General features: G+C 48.7%; 1 protein-coding gene across 18 annotated transcripts in view; it reads left to right on the top strand.

Moving 5' to 3' along the window:
* Nucleotides 1-26,013, top strand: part of DIP2A (disco interacting protein 2 homolog A) — a gene marked incomplete at its 3' end in the record, with an annotated part of 100,163 nt that overhangs the window by 8,048 nt on the left and 66,102 nt on the right. For 17 of the 18 annotated variants that reach the window (XR_014022921.1, XM_081300973.1, XM_081300969.1 and 14 more), the window contains exons 2-3: nucleotides 15,498-15,569; nucleotides 20,030-20,146. Coding sequence is in view for 17 of the 18 variants with exons in the window: in XM_081300973.1 (XP_081157099.1) it covers nucleotides 15,498-15,569; nucleotides 20,030-20,146 (189 nt within the window). The remainder of the gene's footprint in view (nucleotides 1-15,497; nucleotides 15,570-20,029; nucleotides 20,147-26,013) is intronic. The other variant, XM_081300978.1, reaches the window with a different exon arrangement.

Below are 26,013 nucleotides of genomic sequence, written 5' to 3' on the forward strand. Positions count from 1 at the left end.
AGGTGGGCTTTAGACTCTGCGCTGCAGCTATTCTTCAAGAAATATAGTGGGATGTGGTGGTGTACACCTGTAATCCCTGCTGCTGAAGAGATTGAGGCAGGAGGATCCCAAGTTCAAAGCCAGCCTCAGCAAAAGTGAGGTGCAACTCAGTGAGACCCTGTCTCTAGATAAAATACAAAAAGAGGCTGGGATGTGGTTCAGTGCTTGAGTTCCCCTGATAATCCTGGTACCCGAGTCCCCTCCCTTCCCCTTCCCCTCCCCCTCCCCTTCCCTTCCCCTTCCCTTCCCTTCCCCTTCTCCTTCCCTTCCCTTCCCTTCCCTTCCCTTCCCTTCCCTTCTCCTTCCCTTCTCCTTCTCCTTCCCTTCCCTTCCCTTCCCTTCCCCTTCTCCTTCCTTCCCTTCTCCTTCCCTTCCCTTCCCTTCCCCCTTCCCTTCCCCTTCTCCTTCCTTCCCTTCTCCTTCCCTTCCCTTCCCTTCCCCTTCTCCTTCCTTCCCTTCCCCCTTCCCTTCCCTTCCCTTCCCTTCCCTTCCCTTCCCCTTCTCCTTCCTTCCTTCTCCTTCCCTTCCCTTCCCCTTCTCCTTCCTTCCCTTCCCCCTTCCCTTCCCTTCCCTTCCCTTCCCTTCCCTTCCCTTCCCCTTCTCCTTCCTTCCCTTCTCCTTCCCTTCCCTTCCCCTTCTCCTTCCTTCCCTTCCCCCTTCCCTTCCCTTCCCTTCCCTTCCCTTCCCTTCCCTTCCCTTCCCTTCCCTTCCCTTCTCTTCCCTTCCCTTCCCCTTCTCCTTCCTTCCCTTCTCCTTCCCTTCCCTTCCCCTTCTCCTTCCTTCCCTTCTCCTTCCCTTCCCTTCCCTTCCCTTCCCCTTCTCCTTCCTTCCCTTCTCCTTCCCTTCCCTTCCCTTCCCTTCCCCCTTCCCTTCCCCTTCTCCTTCCTTCCCTTCTCCTTCCCTTCCCTTCCCTTCCCCTTCTCCTTCCTTCCCTTCCCCCTTCCCTTCCCTTCCCTTCCCTTCCCTTCCCTTCCCTTCCCCTTCTCCTTCCTTCCCTTCTCCTTCCCTTCCCTTCTCCTTCCCTTCCCTTCCCCTTCTCCTTCCTTCCCTTCCCCCTTCCCTTCCCTTCCCCTTCTCCTTTCTTCCCTTCTCCTTCCCTTCCCTTCCCCTTCTCCTTCCTTCCCTTCCCCCTTCCCTTCCCTTCCCCTTCTCCTTTCTTCCCTTCTCCTTCCCTTCCCTTCCCCTTCTCCTTCCTTCCCTTCTCCTTCTCCTTCCTTTTCTCCCTTCCCTTCTCCTTCCCTTCCCTTCCCCTTCTCCTTCTCTTCCCTTCCCCTTCTCCTTCCTTCCCTTCTCCTTCCCTTCCCTTCTCCTTCCCTTCCCTTCCCCTTCTCCTTCCTTCCCTTCCCCCTCCCCTTCCCTTCCCTTCCCTTCCCTTCCCTTCCCTTCCCTTCCCTTCCCTTCCCTTCCCCTTCTCCTTCCTTCCCTTCTCCTTCCCTTCCCTTCTCCTTCCCTTCCCTTCCCCTTCTCCTTCCTTCCCTTCTCCTTCCCTTCCCTTCCCTTCCCCCTTCCCTTCCCTTCCCCTTCTCCTTCCTTCCCTTCTCCTTCCCTTCCCTTCCCCTTCTCCTTCCTTCCCTTCCCCCTTCCCTTCCCTTCCCTTCCCCTTCTCCTTCCTTCCCTTCTCCTTCCCTTCCCTTCCCCTTCTCCTTCCTTCCCTTCTCCTTCTCTTCCCTTCTCCTTCCCTTCCCTTCTCCTTCCCTTCTCCTTCCCTTCCCCTTCTCCTTCTCCTTCCCTTCCCCTTCTCCTTCCTTCCCTTCTCCTTCCCTTCCCTTCTCTTCCCTTCTCCTTCCCTTCCCCTTCTCCTTCCTTCCCTTCTCCTTCCCTTCCCTTCTCCTTCCCTTCTCCTTCCCTTCTCCTTCCCTTCCCTTCTCCTTCTCTTCCCTTCTCCTTCCCTTCTCCTTCCATTCCCCTTCTCCTTCCCTTCTCCTTCTCTTCCCTTCTCCTTCCCTTCTCCTTCCCTTCCCCTTCTCCTTCCCTTCCCTTCTCCTTCTCTTCCCTTCTCCTTCCCTTCCCCTTCTCCTTCCCTTCCCTTCTCCTTCTCTTCCCTTCTCCTTCCCTTCCCCTTCTCCTTCCCTTCCCCTTCTCCTTCCTTCCTTTCTCCTTCCCTTCCCTTCCCTTCTCCTTCCCTTCCCCTTCTCCTTCCTTCCCTTCTCCTTCCCTTCCCTTCCCTTCTCCTTCCCTTCCCTTCCCCTTCCCTTCCCTTCTCCTTCCCTTCCCTTCTCCTTCCCTTCCCTTCTCCTTCCCTTCTCCTTCCCTTCCCCTTCTCCTTCCTTCCCTTCTCCTTCCCTTCCCTTCTCCTTCCCTTCCCTTCTCCTTCCCTTCCCCTTCTCCTTCCTTCCCTTCTCCTTCCCTTCCCTTCTCCTTCTCTTCCCTTCTCCTTCCCTTCTCCTTCCCTTCCCCTTCTCCTTCCCTTCCCTTCCTCTCCTTCCCTTCCCTTCTCCTTCCCTTCCCTTCTCCTTCCCTTCCCTTCTCCTTCCCTTCCCTTCTCCTTCCCTTCCCTTCCCCTTCCCTTCCCTTCTCCTTCTCTTACCCTTCCCTTCCCCTTCCCTTCCCTTCTCCTTCCCTTCCCCTTCCCTTCCCTTCCCCTTCTCCTTCCCTTCCCTTCTCCTTCCCTTTCCTTCTCCTTCCCTTCCCTCCTCCTTCCCTCCCTCCTTCCTTCCTTCCTTCCTTTCTCTCTCTCTCTCTTTTTTTTTTTTTTTTTTTGCGGGGGTGCCGCTTTAGAGAGCCTGTCTATAGTGCTGAAGAGGCTTCCTACCCCTTTCCAGCCATTGTGTGAGGGGTGCTCCACCTGGGTTTCCACAGGACCGTGCTCTGAGCAGCTAAGTACCAGCACAGGTGCATCCAGTGTCTCCAAGAAGCCAGTCACTAAAGACCCAAAGCTGCAGAGTGGAAGTTTCTATAAATCTGTGTTTTTTATCAACAGTATCATTTATGTTAACATGGTGGATTCATTTAAAAAATTTAAGTGAACTAAATATTTTAAAAATTTCTGTTTAAGTTTTAATTTGATATATATTGATAGATGTGATCCATGTAAACAAAAGCTCAGTTTTTAAGATTGTGAAGGGACCCTGAGTCCAGAACATTGGAGAGATGCTGGCTATGCAGCTTTTATTAGATGTTTTCATAGATTTATTTGTATTTTTATAACATTTTAAGCTGTTGCCTGATACACAAGATTTCTGTTTTTATATATATATATATATATATATATATATATATATATATATACACATATATATATATAATATGAATAATATATATATGAATATATATATGAATAATATATATATGAACAACCAAGTGTTTCAGGTCTTTGAATTTATAAAAATTATATGAATTGACTGGCTGCTCATGATTCAGGAATATTCCTTTCAGCATTTATTTCTTTTTCATAATAACTCATTCCAGTGAATTGTCCTTTAACAGAATTTTGACTTATACATTTCTTGAAGAATTTCAGTGCCATTGGGGCATGCCTATCATCTCAGCTATTGGGAGGCCAAGGCAGGAGGATTGCAAGATTGGGGCCAGCCTGGGCAACTTAGCCAGATGCTATCTCAAAATAAAGTTTTAAAAAAGACCTGGAAATGGAACTCAGTAGTAGAGCACTTGCTTAGAATGTATGAGGTATTGGGTTCAATCACCAATATGGCGAATAAAAAAAAAAAGAATTTCAATATCAGGTCAAATAGCACATGACCCTGCTTGTATAAACGAGTCCAAAACAGTCACATTTGTAGAAGCAGAGAGTAGGATGGTAGTGGCAGGGCTGGGCAGGGAGAATCTGGGAGGTGCCAGTCACAGCAAGATAAGTAACTCCTGGAGACCCACTGTACTGCATGGTGTATATGGTTAATAGTCCTCTAGTGTATGCCTAAAAGTCTTTTAGGAAAGTAGATTCTATGTTCTCTGTTCTTATCTCACAACAGAAAGGGAGGGAGCAGACTTTTAGAGGTGATTGTCATGATTATGGTGACAGTGTGTTAGCTTTTCATCACTGTGTCTAAAAGACCCGACAAGAACAACTTGGAGGAGGGGAAGTTTTATTTTGGCTTGTGATTTTAGAGGTTCAGTCAGCTGGCCCCAAGACAGATATGTCATGGTGTGAGGGTGTGGCAGAGGAGAGCTGTCAGCTGTGGTAGCCAGGAAGAGGGTGTGGGGGAAGGGCCAGGCAGGGCCCAGTCCCCAAGGCCATGCCTCTCCAGCCATGCCCCACCTGCCTGCAGTTTTCACCATTTACCAGTAATACAAATCATTAATCCATCAAATGGGTGGACCTGCTGGTCAGAGCCCTCCTGAGCCACCACTGCCTAAGAGCCTGCCTCTGAGCTTCCTGCCACGTGGACGTGTCCTCAGCACGCTGAGCTCTGGGCAGACCTTCCAGATCCAACCACGTTTCATGGGTATATATTTACCTTTAAGCTTTTCAAGATATATACATCAAACACATACAAATTTTTGTCATTCAAGCCTCAATTTAAAACAGGAATATCAATACCATGATTTAAGTTTAATACTGTAAACTTTTCCCATGCTTCATTGCCAACGTCCCCTGCCTGTTCAGCTCCTGCCTTTGTCTTATGACTGAGTTTAAACTTTCTTGTTGAATTTCTGACTTCCATTAAGACCCTCTTCACCCTTCAGAGTCAGCAGGTCCTGCTGCTCTGCTTCTATGAAGCTCATTCAGTATCACTCCTGGAGAATTTATCACAATGCCGTATGATTTGTTTGCTCAACTCATCTCTGCTGACTTATAAGGAACACTTGAAGAGGAAATTTTGATCTGTAATTATTTTTTCTTTTTTGCAGTGTTGGGTGTGGAACCCAGAGTCTCCACATGCTAAGCATGTGCTCTACCATTGAGCTACACTCCCAGCCCTGATCTGTTCATTTTCACGTCCTTAGCACCTGGCAGGTTTTAGGCATTCTTAAGAGAGTTCACTGAATTCATAACAAGTGAAATGGTGGTGGTTCTCAGTTTCTAAGCAAGATGCTCTGGAATTGGTTAGATACATAGGTTTTTTTAAATAACAGTTTTCCAGTTCAGTAAGGCTGCTCAGGAAAGCAGTGAACCAGGCTGTGGTCTTTGTTGCTCTGAACCCAGGTTTTCGGAGGAGATGAATATGCTGCTCCCATCCTCTTGCTGGAGGCCAGGCCGAGCTGGAGAGTACTGTTGTGTGGAGTTGGCCCCCTAGAGCATGGTCCACTGCTGGCCTCTGCTGCTGTCCTCTGGGTCCACACATCCACAGGCTGGCCCCTGGGGAGGGTCCTGCTAGACTCAGGGTCTGGCTGAAACTCTCAGAGCTGCCATGGCCCACAGCTTCCTTTTCCACCTGCCTCCTCCTTCTCCCTTGGCCAGGAGCCACCAGCTCCTCCTCCTCACCTTCCAGGAGTGCTGCACATAACCCCAGACATCTAACCTATGACAGTTCTGCTTCTTGGAGGGCATGAGCTGCTGCTTGGGGTCTCTAGGAACCCTGGGTCAGAGGGCTGCTTCATCTGAAGGTCTTGACATAAGTGTGTCACGTGTTGTTTGGGAGTATACTGGGGCTCTGTTGTTGGTGCATGTGTGTTGCACTGGAGGTGTTGGCTTAAGTGTGTCTCTCTGGTCGCCTGTTGTTTGGGTTGTACCAGGGCTCAGTTGTTGGTGCGTGCAGTGGACTGTTTACCCCTCTCAGCTCTGTGGCCTGTGACTGACTCTAATGTAGTTTTCCATTGTGATACTTGGAGAGCAGGGTGTTCCCCCCTGAGCCCAGGCTCTAGATGGTTAAGCATTCTTCAAGGCTCTGCTGCAGAGCCTATTCAGCTAGATCCTTGGTGACTTCCCAAGGTAGAACTCTAGGGCTTTTCCCAGGCCTGGATGCTTGGGGTGGCAGCAGGCAGAAACCAGGAACTGAATTCTGGGTTTTTAGCTTGAGAAACTGCGTGCATAATGGTGTGGTGGGGTAAATCTGGTGGTGTGAAGGCCAGTAGAGCAAGGATGTGAGGGAGCCCTGGCTGTCTGAACGTGGCCCTATCGTGCTGTGGCTCTGTGGACCTGTGGCCCCTACAGACTGTGGACCCATGGCTCTGTGGCACTGTGGACCTGTTGACCTGTGGAATCATGGACCTGTGGCTTCGGTAGACTGTGGACCTATGGAGCTATGGACCTGTGGCATTGTGGGACGGTAGCCCTGTGGACCTGTGGAGCTGTGGCCCTGTGGTGCTGTGGAGTGTGAAGCACATGGCTGCACTCCAAGGAGGCTGTTGTGTTCATGGTCACCTGTAGATATGTGCTCAGAGACCAGCGCAGCTCCCAAGACAAGAGCCTCTGCTTCTCAGATGCCATTCTGAGGGGAGGTAATGGTGTACAGAGACCATGCACGAGTGCTGTTCAGAGCAGTAAGGAGGCAGCAGGAGTGGGAGTGGGTGCAGGAGCCCCAGGGGAGGACAGGAGAGGCCTCCCTGAGCAGGACACCCAAGTCAAGGTGAGAAACTGGGTGGAGGGCTGTGCAGTGGGAGGCCTGTGGCAGGAGAGGGCCTCTTCTGGGGAGGACCGTGTGCAGAGAGCTCAGGGGTCCACAGCAAGGGGAAGCACTCCCATAGGACCTCTGGTCCTTGAGAACAGGTGCCTCTCCCTGGGTGAGGGGCTGTGCAGGGCTGACACATGGTCTCTGTCCCACATGAGGCTGGGGCAGGGCAAAAACCCGAGATGCCTGTGGTACTGGTGGTGCTCTGGAGAAAACATCCTTTACTGCATCCAGTGGGTGTCTGTCGAGTGCCTGTGTGAGGCAGGTGCTGTGGTGTTAACTGTTTGCCATGGAGTTCTGCATTGCCGCCTCTGTCCGGTCCCAGTGCCCCCAGCCTTCTGTCTGCACTGCAGCACCAGCACCAGCTCCTGTGACAGGGTGCCCTGGCCTTTCTGAAGGATTCTGCAGCTGGAGCTTGTCTCCAGTTTTAGGCCAGAGGACCTTGAGGAGAGTGGTTCTGACTGGTCCTGGAGCCTGTGACTCTCAGCCAGGCATGTTGGCTAGGAGGAGGGAACTGTCTCCAGGGCACCCTTCTCTGAGAGGCCCTGACCCCCTTCCTGGGTGGCTGTGGGTCAGGGTGGTGTGTTCCGGGGCAGCCCCGTGGCCGTGGAGTTCCTGTCTATGTTTTGATCTCAGTTCTACCAACTGAGGTGAACATGCATCTGGACTTGAAGGTTGGAGAAGAGTCATGGGTCGTGAGTCTGGGGAGGTGCCTCATGGAGACATGGGCCTGGATCTGGAGTCGCCCACCCCTGAAGCCAGGTTCCCCCTTCCAGTATTGTCACGGAGCAGCCAGCATATGCTGCTGCCGTGACCTTCCAGTCAGTGTCAGGGCGAGTGTCCAAAAGAGCTGGAACTAAGGAGCTGTAATTCATTTTTGAAAACATGTATTTAATCTTTTAAGGTGTTAACATCAGATGTGGTGTAGGTGTATCCACTTCCTGTAAAGGTGAGTTCACTTAGAGTGTTTGGCTACTCTGCCAGGGAATAACCGAAGAAAGGGTGGAAATGAAGAAGGATTAGGTTAGAGGGAGATCTTACTTTATTCTGCCAGTTTATCGTTCATTTTTGTTTTTTTAAAGATCATTGTTTTGAGCAGCTTGAGGTTCCCAGCAAAGTGTAGAGGAAAGCATGGGACTGGTAGGTGCTCCCTCTCCTGCACATCTGGCCGCCTCTGCTGTCCACTTGCTGTGCGTTTTGTCTACAGTGTAGCGTATCTTGGTGTCAGAGCCATGAGCTTGTTGTTTAATGTTGATACCCTGAAATTATCTAACATCTCCAGCGGTGACTTGTTTATTCAAAAGACTGGGGAATTACATAGTGTTTAGCAAAGAAAAGCTGTTTAGTCATTAGATAGATATACAACAGCTAAAAACAATCCTTACCTCTATTGTTTATCAGTAGATAATTGCTTAGAAAGATGTCTGCAGCTTGTCCCTTCCTTTCTACAAGGCGTCCTGAGCAGTGTGGAAGGAACTAAGCTAGAGCCGGGTGCGTTTCTATGCAGTTATATTGAACACACTATTTTTTTTTTAATTGTAGGTAGACACAACATCTTTATTTTATTTATTTATAGTTGGTGCTAAGGATTGAACCCAGTGCCTCACACATGCTAGGCAAGCGCTCTCCCACCGAGCCACAGCCGCAGCCCTGAACACACTCTTAATACACACAGAAGGGGACTATTCCCAGATCACATTGCACCTACAGGCCATGTCGCTTGACTGCTGAGGTGGTCTCTCGATGGTGGATGAAGGTAGCTCCAGCCAGGGTGGCAGTGGGTTGGGTCTCACAGTGACAGCAGAGCAGCAAGGACCATTCCTGGAAGAGTCTGCAGTTACCTCCCTGAGTGCCTCTTCCCTTCTGATGGGTTGCAAGGACAGTACCGCTCCACTTTGTTGGGGGAGAGTGCTTCTGTGATGGTAGCAGGCCCCAGGGAGTCTGTGCCCCCCTGAGTGCCTCTGTCTGGGGAGCTGTGCTTCTGTGAGGGCTTACATAGCCTCCTTTGCCATCTGCATGACCCCACTGGCATCCTTATGGCCAGCTACCTTCTGCTACTTGTAGAAGGGGTAGAAGGATAAGGCAGCAGGTGTCCAAGATAGCTGTCAGCTCGTGCTGTCTGGGTACTTACTTCTAAGAGTGCTCCTTGCACAAGGGGAGTAAATGGCCTCTGTTCTTAGGGTGTCCTGGTTCTCTAGCTCAGAGGTGGGGGCACAGTGCCCTGGGGCTCTGTGTTCATTAGCAGTAGGGAAGGAGTGGGAGGCCTGTTTCTTCTTTAGGCCCTGTTAACTGTTCATGCCTTGAGAGGGCCTGAAACTCCAAGGACACCCTTGTACCTCTTGGATGGGGACTGTAGGAGGTGGTGAGGGTCAGATGGGCTGGGACCGGCATCCTCAGGAGAAGAAGAAGACGTGCCAGGAAGTGCGTGCCCAGAGGATAGGCTGCGTGAGGCCATGTGAGCAGGCTGCTGTCAACAAGCTGAGGAGAGGGCTCCTGCCAGGAACGAGCAGGCCTTGGCCAGGTCTTGCTGTCTCCAGAACTAGTTCTTTGCTGTGCTGCCTGAGCACGCGGTGTGTCATCCTGTGCAGCAGATGAGTGCAAGTGGAACTCTGTTTCATGAACTGCATGCAGGGCTAGTGGTGTTGGGAACTGAGTGTTCAGTTTAATTTACTCATTACTAATTAAAATGTAAATATTCACCCTGGCTAGTGGCCACTCTGTTGGACAGCATTGACAGAGTGTGTGCTGTGCTGGAAGCCCCCAGGAGGAAGAGCGTTGCCATCAAGTTCCTCACCTGCTTGTTTCTGCCCCCACTCTTGCCATCAGGGTATGTGGGGTGCAGGATACAGTGCTCACATCCAGAATTCAGGAGTGTTGCAAAACAGGTGGTCCGTCTGTGGTGTCCTCAAGGGGCCACCAGGGCAGCTATTCTAAACAGGTCTTCTTATATGATGGAGCCAGCAGTTCTTTTTTTTTCTTTTTTAATTAAGGTATTAAGCAATCATTAAAATATTCCTAATTGCTGGGGGGTGGTAGCATAAGCCTGTAATCCCAGCTCTTTGAGAGGCAGAGGCAGGAGGATTCCAAGTTCAGTAAAACCTGGGCAACTTAGTGAGACCCTGGCTCAAAATAATAATAATTGTTATTATTTTATTATTTCAATATCAATAACATTATTATAATATTAATAATATTTTAATAATAATAAGTATTATTATTATTACTCTGAGACCAGAGATGATACCCGTGTTAGAAGCCTGTGTTGAAAATCAGGATCTGGGTTCTGTTTCCCCCAGTTCAGAGGTTGAACACCTGAGCAATGCTGAGGCTAGAGCAAAAAGTTTTGTTTAAAGGACAGAACAGAAAGGGGTGGGAGGGACTCCTCTATAGAGGAGCTGGTGCCCTAAGAGTGGGCTGTCCTACCCTTTTTATCCTTTCTTATGCCCCCGTCTCCTTTCTTGCCTACAATGTCAAAAAGTGAGAAAGAGCCTTCCAGGGGAACCTCTCCTTACCTGCCCAGAAGGGCAGGTAGGGAGCCACCAGGAGGTACTTCACTAACAACTGCTTGCTGGAGGAACAGTTCCCGGAGGCAGGTAGCTTTGACTACAGGTGTGGAGGAGGGGGAAGGGTCCTGAGGGTATTGCATTTTATTTCCTTTTGAGCCCAGATTAATCTACACTAGCTGCCTGTCCTTTGTTCTTACTTTATAACCTTTGTCTGGGCTTCTGTCATTGATTGACAAAGGTTATTTTGGTAGCATCTGAAAGGTAGATTGAAGGGTCTAGAACCGGAACAGAAGAGTTGGTTTAAAGAATGTGTTGCATACAGTAGATGGGGTAGAGAGAGAAGAAGGGAGGGGAGGGGAGGGGGGATAGTAGGGGATAGGTAAGGTAGCAGAATACAACAATTACTAATAGGGCATTATGTAAAATTGTGGATGTGTAACGGACGTGATTCTGCAATCTGCATTTGGGGTAAAATTGGGGGTTCATAACCCACTTCAATCTAATGTATGAAGTATGATATGTCAAGAGCTTTGTAATGTTGTGAACAACCAATAAAAATTAAAAAAAAAAAAAAAAAAAAAGAATGTGTTGCAGCTGTACGGTGCTGAGCCACTCGGGTGGATAGGTGTTCACAGTGGAACCAGCAGGGTCTGCGTGCCTGGAGCTTCCGAAAGAGTGACTGGGAGGTGGGGCTTCTGCCACCAGAGAGACCGAGCACCAGGAAGGTATGCCCCATCTCTGAGAGGCAGAGGTGCCTGGAAGGCTGGCTAGCGGGGGATGGGGAAGTCATCGGAATGCAAGCTTCCCCCTCGGAAGAACCGAGTCAGGCTAGGAGGCATCAGGAACCTATACCCACACGGGGCAGGGTGCAGCCTGGCTCTTGTGCACTGAGGCCGGGGAGGGCTTTGGGAGGAGGAGACATCTGTGGAGTTCGAGCTTCCTGGTCATTTCTCTGACCACCCATCAGTAAAGGTGACTGTCCTCCAAATCTCACTGAATGATTGAAGAGATTTTAATATCTGAAAATAAAATCAACTGACAGCAGCCTAGACCCTGGGAAGTCAAAATGGCAGGCCTAAGCATGAGTGCGGTCTGGCCAGCAGAGGGAACCAGTGGGCTCAGCCCAGGGTGGAGTCGTGGGTAGCAGGGTGGGGGTTTTCCTGGCCTGAGGACAGACACCTGTTGGAAGGTACCACCAGGCACACAGGACAGGCTACTTCGTGGGCAGCTCTTCCGCATTTAGTCCTCTGAGGTGTTCACTAGAGCGAGCGCTGCCACTAACAGGTTGGGGAACGTCAGAGTGGGTGATGTGAGCCGTTCAGTATCAGGAGTGGCCCAAGTTTTAGGAATGGGGTGTGTGTGTGTGTGTGTGTGTGTGTGCGCGCGCGCGCGCGCGCATGCCTTGTACACATCTGTGTACTACCACTGAGCTCCATGCCCAGCCTAGGTATCCAGGTTCTGATGAGGAATGTCCAGGAGGGTGATGCTGTAGTGTGACTTCAGCTTGCTACTCAATGTTGAAAACCATTTTTCCATTAATGCCTTCTCTTTTAAAAGGGAGCTGTGTACAACATAGCTGTGTAATTGACAACTGCCTTGTCAGGGAAAAGCCATGATTTTATGGAAAAACCCAGTTTACTCTTCTTTGTGACACTACTCTCTGTCTGCCTTTACGTTCCAAGTGCACATTCAGGGTCTTTCTCCAGTTAAAGGGGTTAATTTACATGAGCTCATGAGCACTGTAGGAAATACTGCAAACCTTCACATTGAGCAGGTGCTGCTGGTCCTTAGAAGATGCAGTCCAGCTGCCCCTGGAACTCAGCTTCACCCCGGAATGTTAGAAACTGTTGGGCTGGGGATGTGGCTCCGTGGCAGAGCATGCCCTTAGCATGTGTGAAGCTCTGGGTTCAACCCCCAGCACTAAAGAGAGAGAAGGGGGAACAGAAGCTGTTGGACATGAATGACTGGTTCATATTTAATTATCTTCTAATTGTGAGCTATTTCAAACATACAGAAAACTTATGAAGTGTATGGTATACAAACCCATGTATCTACCACCTAACTTTTCAAAAAATTAAGATTTTGCCACATGAATTTCATATCTTTTTTTTTCTTTCTTTTCTTTTCTTTCTTTCTTTTTTTTTTTTTTTTTTTTTTTTGGTACCAGAGATTGAAACCAGGGGTGCTTAACCACTGAGCCACATCTCTAGCCCATTTTATTTGTATTTTGAGACAGGGTTTTCCTAAGTTACTGAGGTTGGCCTTTGAACTTGCCAGCCTCCCGAGCTGCTGGGATTACAGGTGTGCATCACTGTGCCCAGCTCAGATCTGTTTTTACAGAGTTGAAGCACTACTCTCGGATTCCATCTCCTCCCTGTCCAGCTTCTCCCCAATTCCCACATGTTGTCTGCATGTCTTAACCTTATGGACACGATGCCCTGTGAACCCTTGGAACTTGCGTCTCGGTGTCCACAAGTTCTTAAGGTCAGATTGTGTTGGTACACTAGCTCTGGCCCATTCTGACTGACTGACCGACCACTGTGGTGTATTCCCCCAGGGGTGTTTTTGTTTTGCTTGAGATGAGGTCTTGCTGTGTTGCCCCTATGGGCCCCTGACTCTGGGGCTCACTGATCCTCCTGTCTCAACCTCCTGTGTAGCTGGGACTGTTTTGTAAACAAGTAGAGAACGGGCAGTTTGAAGTAGGCCCCAGTATCACTCATGGGCCTTGTGGGCACTGGTATCCCGGAGGCACAAAGGCACGCAGCACTATGGGCAGGAACTGTGAGAGCCACTATTGACCCCCAGAGGCCATCACTGGTGTGAAGTGGTCAGCATGGGGGTCTTCCCTGGGAGAACTGGTCCTGGCCCCCAGGTGGCACTTGTAGCCATGCTCTGCACCAAGATAATATAAGTCACTGGGAAAGAATGGCCAGGCTGAGTCCACAGTCATTGACCTGCGGCAGGTTGAGGAAACACAGGCACCTTAACTACTGTGTGTGTGAGAGAGAGAGATCGGTTGTCCACTGCAGTGTTCACAGTGGTGGCCACAAAAGTAGCAAGTCCTCATCCCTGGAAACTGGAATCAGTGCTGCCTTATTTCTAGAAGGGATTTTTACAGATTGTGATTAGGGATCTTGCTTGAGATTTCCTGGTAGATCCTTTGTGTTGTCACAGTGTGCTTGGTAGGAGGCAGAGGGTCCTGTGAGTGTGCAGGTAGGAGGACTGGCAAGCCACAGGAGGAAGGCCAGCAGCCTCAGAAGCAGAGCAGCCCAGGTGGCTTATCCTGGAGCTCTGAGCCAGGCTAGGCCTGCTGTGAGACTTAATTCAGACTTCTGACCCTTGGAACTGTGAGAGGATAGATTTCCTTTAAGATAAGCAGGAAGGTCACCAGCCCCCACGCCTGGTCTGCACAGTCCTGCAGAAGGAGGCATCTCTCACTATTCTGCTTCCTCTAAGGAGGGCTCTGAATTACTGTCTTCACCTTCTGTGAGGTTGGTGCCTGGGCCTCCTGTTTAAGAGGTTCCCGGCCTCAGGGCAGGAGGACACTTCCTGTGTGTGTGATTTTTTAGAGGCACTGTTGTTCTCTGGACCATCTGGAGGTGAATTATGTGAATGAAGTGAGAGAAGTCTTCATTTTTGTCCTTGTGCGTCCAGGACCCGGGTTTAGGGAGCTTCAGTTCCCCTCTGCTGGGGACAGGATCTGCCCCACCTCCTGTCTCCTCAGCTGCTCTCTGTTTCCACATAGACTTCAGAATAGCTTGTCCGTTTTCATGCATAAAACCTGTAAGACTTTTGATTGGACTGACTGAAGATCCTTTGGTAGAGAAATGACATCCTTGAAGTTTTGAGTTTTCAGATTCATGAAAGTGGCATATCTGTGCATTTTCTTAGGTCTTCCTCAGTTTATCTCAGTAATGTTTTTTGTTTAAGTTCTTGAGCATGTTGACTGTGGCTATTTTAAAGAACCATGTGTACATCTTTCTGTTATCCTTTCTTATAGTCTTGAGCCAACAGAATCCCTGTCTGCATTAACCAAGAGCCTCAAACGTTTTTGGTGTGCAACAAGGGAGAGTGGAGACACAGGAGAGCTGTGGGGACGGCTCAGCTGTGTGGGCTGCTGTCCTCAGTGGGCTCTGGAGGAGGGTGGGCTGCGTAGTGGAAAGGGCTTGCAGCAGCCCAGCCTGAACCTGAGCAGCTGCTGGGCTGTGCCGCAGTCCTGGCTTTCCAAGGCCTCAGGCTCCTCTTCTGCATATTAATGTGCACCCAGAGTTCCCAATGAGGCTCAGCTTAGATATGGGCAAGCAAACCCTATAGTCAAGGTAAATTCAAGCACTCAGTGAATGACAGCAGCCCCTGTCTTCTGACTACCCTCACTGCTCGTGTTATCTAGGGAAGGACGGTAGATGGAAGCGAGTGGAGGAATGCTTTCCAAACACTAAAAATCTGAAGAATAGTAGCAGTGGAGGTGGTACTAATATGCAATTGTACTTAAAGCTGGTTGTAAATTTGTGATAATATGCATTTTTGGCCTAAAGAAAGTCTACAGAAAAACATTGGAGATCCACTGTTAGCGTTTCTAGTTTTGTGTAGGAACCAAATAGCAGCTTAGATCAAGAGTGTTCCCATGGGCTGGGGTGTCGCCTCACATGTATGAGGCCCTGCTTTGGATCCCCAGCACCACAAACAAACAAACTGGGTTTCCTTGAAGACCTGTTACCTCTCTCACCTTGGGTGGCTTAATGTGCTCTCAGCCTATTCTGCTCTGTGGGAATTTACTGGAGCATCAGTCCTTTTTCCCAGGCTCTCACCCAGGGATACTGCTTGGCCTGGGGGGGTCCGTGTCCTGTGGGCCCCTTTTTCCGATTCTTCTAAAACTGGAACATGCACGAAAATTATGTAAGGAGTTTGGTGAATGTTGTAGGGGATGCTGTCGGTTTGGGGTATGGCCCCAGTCTGCATTTTTGACTAGCTCCCAAGGGATGCTGCTCACAATTTTTAAAAATTCAAGTATTGTTTACCTATAATAAAATCTGCCCTTCCTGGCTTATGGTTCTGAGTTTTTGACAGATGCTTACAATTGTGTAACCACCACCACAGTTGGGCTGTAGGACAATTCCACCACCCCGCTGTCCTGTCCTCTGATGAAGTCCTTCCCCCCTCCGAGCACTGGCAGCCCTGTCTACTCCAGCCTTGTGGTTTGGCCTTCCAGGGCCATGTGCGTGGAGTAGCTGGTGTGCAGCCTTTGAGCACGAGGCCTGTCCATGTGGCTGTGCGTGCCACCAGTGTTTCTGCTTTGGCTGAGTGATCCACCTGTGGACCGAGCCACCCTCCCACTTGGAAGATGCTAACATGGTGTCCAGTTTTTTCAATTATATGTTAATTTTTAGTAAAAAAATTTTAAGGTGTAGAAGAAATGTAATTATCTTTTCCCTTGTTGTTTTAGGTGACATCACTCAAAAAGGGTATGAGAAGAAAAGGGCCAAGCTCCTGGCTCGCTACATTCCACTCCTCCAAGGTAGGGTCTCCACCAATAGGCGTTTCACAGCATTATACTGCTCACTAAGCTTGGCTTGAAAACTGGATTTGGATATAAACATATTTTATAAAGGACTGGAAAAGTAATGTGTCTGACATTAGATAGTGGGATCCAGAGGCCCAGACTGTGATTGGCAGCCCTGATGTGGTCAGATCTCCTTCCAGGTAGGACTTGCTGTTACCTGGGGATGGCCAGGCACAGTTTTCTCACTTGTGCTGGGCGGACGTCATAAAACCATCTTCCCACGCTACATTGACATTTTAAAAGTTTTCTTTTGTGTGGCACTTCACAGGCTAATTCCAAAATTCATATCCACGTGTAGGTGAAGGCTTCTAAAATATGCTCCAAAAAGTACAGCATAGGAGGGTTTGCCTGCCAGATGTGGACAGTTGTTGTAAAGCTGTGGTCACTGTGGGACTTTGCAGTGGTGGGCAGGGGCAGCCCAGATGCTGGTGCTCACGCTGCAGACCTGGCCCATGGGAGAGGTGGCATCCCAGCTGGGTGCCCACAGAGCTGCCTGTCCCTGTGTGAAGTACGACACTGGACACACAGGTCAGTGTAGATGTGTGAGGCCCAGTGCCAGATTCAGATACCATGCAGCCTGTGGAGGGCCTTAGAGGAGGTCGTCGCTGCTGGAAGTAGAGGGGCTTCTGACATCACAGGCGCTCCCTAGCAGCATCCAGAAGGGGGAAGGTGGAAGAGTTGGACTATGTTAAAATCGACAGTGTCTCCCTCAAGAGATGAAGAAGACAGGCTGCAGAGTGAGAGATGGTCATGGCAGATGACTGTGAGGACTGGCCCAGAGCATCATGCAGAGACGCACTGTCCGGTGGGATTCGTTGTCTACTGCAGGCCAGTGTGCCTACGAAACAGCCTTCTGCTGGGTGAGGTTGGGCAAAAACCTGAGCCGGTGTTTCAGAGAAGCAAACCCCAGGAGCACCTGAGGAATCAAAGTGCTCGGCCAGCCCATGGCCACGCTGCGAGGATCTGGCGGGATTTGTGGTGGGATTGAGCAACTTGCGGCTCCCTCCAGTGTACGTTTCCAGGGGCACTCTGTGCCCTCAAGGACACTGCCCTCCACCAGCAGAACTCACCCACAGGGTGACATGATGAGAGAAGCCCCTGCAGAGGGACATCGCCAGCCCAAGTCTGGAAAGCAGGCCAGGCTGAGCTACTGAGGAATGCTTGCTAGCTGGTAAAGGTAGGGGTGCAAGGGAGGCCAGGCACCAGCCGGCCCAGTCCTCTACGAGGCCGGGAGTGAGTGTCTGCCAACCTGTGCCATGCTGCGTAAGTTGCAGGTGTGCCACGTCCTGCCTGTTGAGAACGATATATTTTATAATAGATCAACAAAAAGAGTGGTGAGGAGACTCTTTAAATGCTCACATATGTATTCATGCAAAAAAAACCCAAACAGAGTCGAATTGGAATTGAAGGAAACTTTGAAACCTCTTAAAGCCTGTTTGCCAAAACTCAGCAGATACACACTGAGTGCACACGTGGCCTGCTGCTCCCACCCTGGGGGTGAACACGCACTCGCAGAGCCCACTCCCTCCACGCTGCTTTGGTGACCACAGCCGTGGAGCAGAAGGCTGCTGTCCCTTTGTAGGTGACTGTTTTATAACTCGGAAACCCAGGTGACTGCTTATTATTAGAGTTTTCAGTTTCATAGGTACAGAGGCTGCAGACATGCAAGAATCAATGGCTTTTCTCAAACGATATTACTCTTTTGAAGTTTGAAAAATATCTCATTCCCAACAAAATAAATTGTCTTATACTTATTAATAGATTTGCAAGAAATAATAAATTTACATTAGAATCATAAAATATAGGCCTGGGGTTGTGGCTCAGTGGTAGAGCAGTTACCTAGCACATGTAAGGCACTGAGTTTGATCCTTAGCACCACATTAAAACATAAATAAAATAAAGATATTCTATCTATATGTAACTAAGAAAATATTTTTTAAAAAGAATTATAAAATCTATTTTGAAGAAATAACCAAGACCCTAACATACGAAGAAACATGAAAGTTTTCTAGTGGAAAAACAGTATTGTTAAACTGATAGTTTCCAAATCAATGTGTGAGCATATTGCTTTTCAGTCTGAATATCAGTGGATGGTGTTTTTCGTAAAGTTGGAATTGGAAGCAATAATCTGTAGAAGGAGAAAGAAGAGTTCTGAGAGTAGCCAGTACAATTTCTGAAACAATGCGAGTGAGGAAGGCCTGATTTTGGAGACACTAACCTTCCTAGTAACCTCAGGTGGGGACAGTGGCTGGGTGCACGAGAGGTATGCAGTGTGTGCATGGGTGCCAGCAAAGGTCACTCAGTGGCTGGCCTGCCGTGGAGAACACCATCAGTGAGCATGGACTTCAGAAGATCAAAGCTCTGAACGTCCTTAACCATGAAAGTTGCAAACACCAGGAGTATGTGAGAGTAGGCTTCAAGTGGGGTTGTCTTTGCAGGCAAAGCTGGAAGCCTGGAGGAGGAGATTAAAGGGCCGGGGATGAGTGCTAGGCCGGGGGGGGGGGGGTGCACTTTCCTTCTGAAGGGTTGAGAGCCACAGCCGAAGGGGCCCCAGCAAACTTCCAAACAGTATTTCTCTTTTGAAGTTTGAAAAATATGTCATTCCCAAGGGCTGGGGATGAGTGCTAGGCCAGGGGGGTGCACTTTCCTTTTGAAGGACTCATCAGCCAAGTAAAGTGAATGGACATTCAAAGTGGAGGAAATGGAGGCAATGAACATGAAGATTTGTCCACCTCATGAGTGGACGTGGACATGGACATGCATGCAGATGGAAGGAGCCATCTCTCTCTCATCAAATGGCCAGACATCTTACCTCTTATGGTGCCTGGTGCTGTCAAAGACATGGGGAAATTCACTTTCAGACCTCGCTGTGGGAGTGCAAGTCACTGGCAGATGACCTCTTGATGGCCGTGAAAGTAAAAAACAGGTCTTCTCTTTGATCCTGTAGTTTCAGAGTGGGTTTTGTTTGTGTGTTTTTTAAATACACGAGTCTGTCCTGGAGGCTGGAAGTGCTGTGTTTGGGAGTATAAGCACCAGGGTGTCCAGCGTCTGCACTTTACGTTGGGTCCCTCCATCGTCCCAGAGCCCACCCCTGTTCATAGCACGAGTCCTGCTCTGTGCTGTTAATGTAGACACGCGTGTGCTCGGGCTCTGAGGAGCTTGGCGTGATTTCCAATGTAACGCCATAGCTGGTGTTTGAGCAGCCCCTCTGCAGCACCTCAGAGAGTGCTCACTCCACCTGCCCAGCCAGAGTGGGGGCATGAGCCTGGCCTCCCCTCCAGGCTGTTGGGCCCACAGACTGCTGCATGGCTCCTCAGCATGTGGCTCCCTGTGCTGGACTTCAGGAATCCTGGTGGAGCCAGGTAGGGCTGTGTTGCTCCCCATGACCAGCTTTGGAAGTCACATGACATTGCTTCTGCCACCCTGCTTGTCACAGTGGCTGCTGACCAGGTTTGAGTAGGGGTAGACTCTGCGTCTTGTCAAAATCTAGTCAAGAGCCATGGGGGCCGGGATGCTGCTGGTCAGTTAATGAGACATTTTGTAAGAGAGGCCTGAGGTTGAACACATTATTTTTGTTGAATCCCAACTATGGGTTTTGCTTGGCTCTGTTAACAAGTGTCACACCCACCATCAGGACTCAAGCAACAATGAGATGGAGGGTGATCCTGTGCACCTGTACCCTCCCTGCTCACCGCCCTCAGTGGCTGTGGTTAGGGCTGGTGAGGCATGTGGAGAGGGTGGCCTGTTTCCTGCTGTTGTGCAGAGCCCGGCTGTGGGAGCCGCAGGCCGGAGGCCCCGTTAAGGGGCAGGCTAGGCCCATGTGCTGGCCTTGCGTCCCTGGGTCCCTCGCCTGGCAGTGCTGCTCTGCTGTTCTTCCCCCTCTGTTCCACTTTCTTTGTTTGTAGCTAAGGGCTGCTGAGCCCCTGGTGGTGGGTGGCTGTTTCTTACCTGGGATTTCTGATACCGTGGACAGTGCTGAGAACAAGGGACGTAAGTCTTGCACATTTAGGAGGGTCACTTGCAGGGGTGGGCTTTTCAGGGCCACTCTGTAGATGAACTGCTGCCTGAGAGACCCAAGGCCCATGCATCTGCCCTGAGCTGCTGGTGCTGTGCTGTCCAGGTGCCTGAGAGTTGTCACTGTCACCCTTGCAGATGGAGAGTGGGAGGTGGGGCCTGGCCGGGTGGGGAGGGGAGAGGTAGTGTGAGTGTCCTAGTGAGCACTGCATCATACTGTGATCCCAGGTCAGCAGCTCTTTTTGATCAAATACCACACCAGGTTGAGCACAACGCGTGCGTGCGTGTGTGTGTGTGTGTCTGGCCATGTGTAACAAATACTTGCTGTTTCAAGTGGAATTTTTTTCATAACTGGAAAAGCAAATTGTTTATACGAGGTATTTCCAAAAACTGTGTTTTAGGGGTAGACCCATGTCTGCAATCAGAGAGCAGAGTCCCTGGGCCCTCGCTGACCACTGCTGCACTCCAGCCACAGAGGTCTCGGCCCACCACCGCCAGGGATGAACGTTTCCGCTCAGGTAGGTCACAGCTGGGAAGTGGGTGGGCAGGCAGGACCTGCATTCTGACCACCTGGCTTTTGGTCAGCGTTCCTTTGCCAGAATGTCTGTTAAGAGAAGTCGTTTTCCACTTTTGCGCCATTGGTGAGATGGTTAATTAGTCCAACCACTGTGGAAAGCAGTATGAAGTCTCCTCAAAGACCAGGAAGAGGACCACCCTGTGACCCAGCTGTCCCACTCCTCGCATTGGCCCTGAAGAATTCAAGTCCTCTCGCTGCACTGACAACTGCACACCCACGTTTCTAGCAGCACAGTTCACAACAGCCAGATTACGGAACCAGCCTGGTGTCCATTGACGGATAAACGGATAAAGACAATGTGGCTTATACACAATGGAGTCTTATTCAGTCATAGAGAAAAATGAAATGATGTCATTTGTGGGAAAATTTATGGAATTTGAGAACATTATGTTAAACGAGATAAGCCAAACTCAGATGGTCAAGTGTCCTATGTTTTCTTCCACAGGTGGAAGCTAGAGAGGAAAAAGGGAAAGAAAGGGGTGAGGTTGGTCTCATGAAAATTGAAGGGACATCATAGAGGAAAGGGGGGAGGGAGGGAGGGAGGGGAAATACTGGGGGGCATCAGCCAGATTATACTGTTACATTGTGGGCATGTAAGCTTCTGTAGCAGCAGATCCCACCAGTATGTGCCACCACAGTGCACCAGTGAAAATGTGGAGCAACGATTTACATCATCATACTGCTCAGGAACCAAGTCCTGCTTTTGGGTAGCAGCAGCCTGGCCTCCTAACTTGTGCTGGCTTTCCTGGGGACCTGCAGAGTCTAGCACTTCCAGAGTAGCACCACCAGGGGCAGACATGCTCACGCTCCTTTGCTAATTTTGGAGATTCTCTTTTAATTAGATTTCTGCCACTGTTTGGCAGTGCTTTTATGAATAAATTTGCCTTTAGTATTTTACTTGGATTATCAGAAGATTCACTGAGAAACATTCATGTTTTTAATTGTACATTACATGTCAATCACTTTTGAGTACTCTACCTGCTCAACCATGTTTTCATATTGTCATTGTGTCTCTTTTATAAATGATGAAGCTCTTTTTGTAAGTCTTTTCCAGCCAGGTTCAGTGGTGCAGACCTCTAATTCCAGCTCCTCGGGCAGCTGAGGCTGGATTGAGTCTGAGGCCAGTTTGGGCAATACAGGAAGACCCTGTCTCAAAATAAAATAAAAATATAAAGGGCTGGGATGTAGCTCAGTAGAGTTCCCTGGGTTCAATTCTCAGCACTGGAAGTTAAAAAAAAAAAAAAAGATGATAGAAGATGTTCTACTACTGAGCTACATACCAGTCCTTTATACACATACATATTTTTCAAGATTTATTTTGAGACAGGGTCTTGCCAAGTTGCCTAGGCTGGTTTGAACTTCTGATCCTCCTGCCTCAGCTGCCTGAGTAGCTGGAATTAACAGGCATGTGTCACCATGGCCAGCAAGAAGTGGTCCTGTCAGGAATATCTAACACTCCCAGTTTGACAAAGGTGAACCCCTGCAGTGAGTCCTTAGGTGGCCGCACCCTGAAGCTCACGAGCCGGGTGCAGGTGTCCACACACAGCCGCACCATGGTCCTGCACCCCCTTTTCTCACCCCAGCCTTCCGCGTTGCCCTCATGAGCTTTGTCCTCCTCCTTTATCGTCAGTGGGACTTGCGATCCTTTCCCAGGCTGCGGTTAGTTGACTCTGCATTTTCTTAAAGTGCTGTTGGTTTTGAAGAGGCCTAAGGTTCCACTTCTCCCAGTGCATAGTACTTTTGTTCTTCCTAAGAAATATTTGCCTGACTCAAGGTCTCTCTCATTTTTTTCTCATAGAAGTTTTATTTTTATTTAATTTTAAAAAATTTGTTCTTTATTAGATATACATGATAATAGAATGTATTTTCACATATCATACATATATAGAGCATAACTCCCCATTCTTGTGGTGGAACGTGATGTGGAGTCACACTGGTCATTTATCCATATGTGACGTAGGAAAGTTACATCCAGTTCATTCCTCTGTCTTTCCTATTCCCGTCCCTCCTTCCTTCCCTTCATTCCCCTTTGTCTAATCCAATGAACTTCTATTCTTCCCTGCCCCACCCCTTATTACGTGTTGGCAGCTGCGCGTCAGAGAGAACAGTCGGCCTTTGGGTTTTTTTTTTTTTTTTAAATATTTTATTTATTTTTTTAAGTTTTTGGCGGACACAACATCTTTGTATGTGGTGCTGAGGATCGAACCCGGGCCGCACGCATGCCAGGCGAGCGCGCTACCGCTTGAGCCACATCCCCAGCCCGGCCTTTGGTTTTTGAGGACTGGCTTATTTCACTTAGCACGATTGTCTCCAGGTCCATCATTTACTGGCAAATGCCATGATTTCATTCTTCTTTGTGGTTGAGTAATATTCCATTGTGTATATGTGCCACATGTTCTTTATCCATTCATCTGTTGAAGGGCACCTGGGTTGGTTCCGTAGCTTAGCTATTGTGAATTGAGCTGCTGTGAACATTGATGTGGTTGTGTCACTGCAGTGTGCTGATTTTAAGTCCTTTGGGTATGTTCCGAGGAGTGGGATAACTGGGTCAAATGGTGGTTCCATTCCAAGTTTTCTGAGGAATCTCCATACTGCTTTCCAGAGTGGTTGCACCAATTTGCAGTGCCAACAGCAATGTATGAGTGAACCATTTTCCCCACATCCTCACCACATTTATTGTTACTTGTATTCTTGATTGTTGCCATCCTGACTGGGGTGAGATGGAATCTCAGTGTGGTTTTAATTTGCATTTCTCCAGTTAGAGATGTTGGACATTTTTTCATGTTTGTTGACCATCCGTATTTCTTCTGTGAAGTGTCTGTTCAGTGCCTTTGCCCCTTTATCGATTGGGTTATTTGGTTTTTTTGAAGTTGAGTTTTTTGAGGGTTTTATATATATATATATCCTGAAGACTAATGCTCTGTCTGAGGTGCAGGTGGCAAAGATTGTCTCCCGTTCCGCGGGCTCTTTCTTCTCTGTCTTGGTTGTCTCCTTTGCTGTGAAGGAGCTTTTTAGTCTGATACTATCCCATTGATTGATTCTTGGTTTTACTTCTTTGAGCTGTAGGAGTCTTGTTGACAGATTCGGTTCCTAAGCCGACATTTTGGGAAGTTGGGCTTACATTTTCTTCTAGTAGGCACAGGGTCTCCAGAGTGGAGTGTCGCGTGGTGAGAGCGAGGGGCTTAATTTCACTCTATTGTATGTGGGTTTCCAGTTTTCCCAGCACCATTTGTTGAAGAGGCTGTCTCCTCTCCAGTGACTACTTATGGCCCCTTGTCCAGTGTCTTGCATTCCACTGGTCTCCGTTCTGTCTTGGTGCGGCCCCATGCTGTTTCTGTGGCTCTGTGGTGTAGTTTAAGGGCGTGCTATTGGGATGCCTCCTGCTTTGCTTTTCTCACTGAGGATTTCTCCTTATTTTTCCAAATGAATTTCATAACTGATTTTCTGTTTCCATGAAGAATATCATTGGAACCTTAAAAGGAATTAAGAATGAATTGGAAGGGTTCCTTCCTTTTGTATTTCATGGGATCATTTGAGGAGGATTGGTGTCAGTTTTAAGGTGTTTTTCTCCTTACCACTTAGCTGTGGATCCTCAGGGCACTGATTGGGATCCCCCAGTTGATGCCTGAATCTATGGCGCGTGCTGAACCTTTTTTATTTATATGAGGTGCTGAGAAGTGAATCCAGTACTTCACACATGAAAAGTGAGTGCTCCACCGCTGAGCCACAACCTTGCCCTGTGCCATGTTTTTCTACACATATTTAACATCTGTTTTATCCTTTTTTTTTTTTTTTTTTTTGGGTACTGAAGATTGAATCTGAGGGTGCTTTACCAGTGAGCCATGTTTTAGCCCTTTTTATTTGAGACAGGATCTCATTAAATTGCTAGGGGCCTCTCTGTGTTGCTGAGGCTGGCCTTGGACTTGTGATCTTGCCTCAGGCTACTGGTGCCTGGGATGACAGCTGTCCTCACCTCACCCAGCTGACGCCTGCCTGTTTCATCCCTATTGCCACATACCATGGCCATGACTTTTAAACAAGTTTGAGATATGATGGCAAAATAGTCATGAATTTCTTTTCCTTCCAGTACATTCTGGATTCTTTCAATTTTTTTTCCCGTTTTCAAAATAGTGGGTTGGGTACTGGAAGGTTGATTCTCATCATATATCTTACAACCTCAGTGTAGGATTCTTTTTCTTTTATTTATTCTAATTTGTTATGCATTGCAGTGGAATGCATTTCAATTCATAATACATATATAGAGCACAGTTTTTCATGTCTCTGGTTCCACACAAAGTAGAGTCACTCCATTCATGTCTTCCTACATGTACTTTGGGTAATGATGTTGACCTCATTCCACCATCTTTCCTGATTCTTTTTCTTTTCCTGTTAAGAACTTGTACCTTTTCACTTATAGGAAACCCTTTACAGCTTCTCTTTAGCATATTTGAATTACAGGATCACTACTCTTGTACTCTGGGGCCATAAATAAAACAAGGGTTGCTTGTATTCCAGCACTGTGGTACCATAGCAGTCCATGTGACAACTGAGGCGGCCACTATGGAACCTATGGTGGGTAGCATATACAGCATGGACACACTAGACAGAGGGGTGATTCATGACCTGGGCCAGCTGGAACACAGTGGTGTGAGGTTTCATCATGCTGTGCAGAAGAGCATGCAATTTAAAAATTGAGTGTTTTATTTCTGGAATTTTTCCACATAATATTTTTAGACCCCAGTTGACTATTCAAAGTGAAACCACAGGTAGGGAGTACTGCTATATGTATTTCTAAAAGAAATGGCATTATTACAAAGTAATGAATAGTCACTATTCCTTAATGTCAAATATTCAGCAGTGTTCAGCAGTAATTCCTTAATATCAAGTATTCAGACAGTGTTCATTTCCTTTTTTAAAGTTTGTTTGGATCCAGGACCCAGGTGAGATGTGCATGTGGCAGCTGGTTGGCAAGTTTGTGGTCTTCCCTAGTCGGCAGCCCATGCAGCCTGGCAGTGTGTGGCGGTGTGTCTGGTGGCTCTGTGGAGTCCGTCTCGTTCTTCACTGTGAAGCAGAAGCCAGAGCTGTGCTTGGTCCCTGGCTCTGATTCCTCAGGGCTGTGGAATGATGAAGGGCATCCCATTGCTCCTTACTCAGAGGCCTGGACGGCCTCCGACCGTGAACTTCCCCTCAGTTACTGGCTGGCACAGGAAGGTCAGGGTGCATGTGGAATCTCTCCATTTATTGCCAGTTTTTGAAACAGTGGGTGGGTACTGGCCTCCTCCCATGGCTGCCTGAGAATTCTGTTTCCTCTTTTCCTCTCCTTTCTTCACCTTTCCTGAGTACACATCTGTGATATTATCTGCCCATCCTGGCCTCTGGGGACTCTTGGATCGGCCTTGTGTGGTCTTCGTGGCTCGCCCAAGTCTGTTAGGGTGAGGTGCTCCTCCCCTACCCCAGAGCTGATGATTCTCAGTGACCCTGTGGTGAGGGGGAGGTTTCAAAATGAGGCCGAGGCTGTCGGGCTGGTGGCTGTTTTAGACATTTTCAGTGCACAGAGGTGAGACATTCTTACTTCTGTTTTGTTTCATGGTGCTGGGGATAGAACCTAGGATGCTCTACCTCTGAGCTGTACCCCCAGCCCTTTAATTTTTATTTTGAGACAGGGTTTCGCTAAGTTGCCAGGCTGGCCTCGAGCTTGTGACCCTCCTGTCCCAGCTCCCGAGTCACTGTGCTGATGGCTTGTGCCTGTCTGGCAGGGTGGAGCTTTTCAAAGCAGCAGTCCCAGGTTGATCTGCGCTCTGGTCTGCA

This window comes from Spermophilus citellus (genome assembly GCF_964194105.1).
Source record: "Spermophilus citellus genome assembly, chromosome: 7".
Lineage (NCBI taxonomy): Eukaryota > Metazoa > Chordata > Mammalia > Rodentia > Sciuridae > Spermophilus > Spermophilus citellus.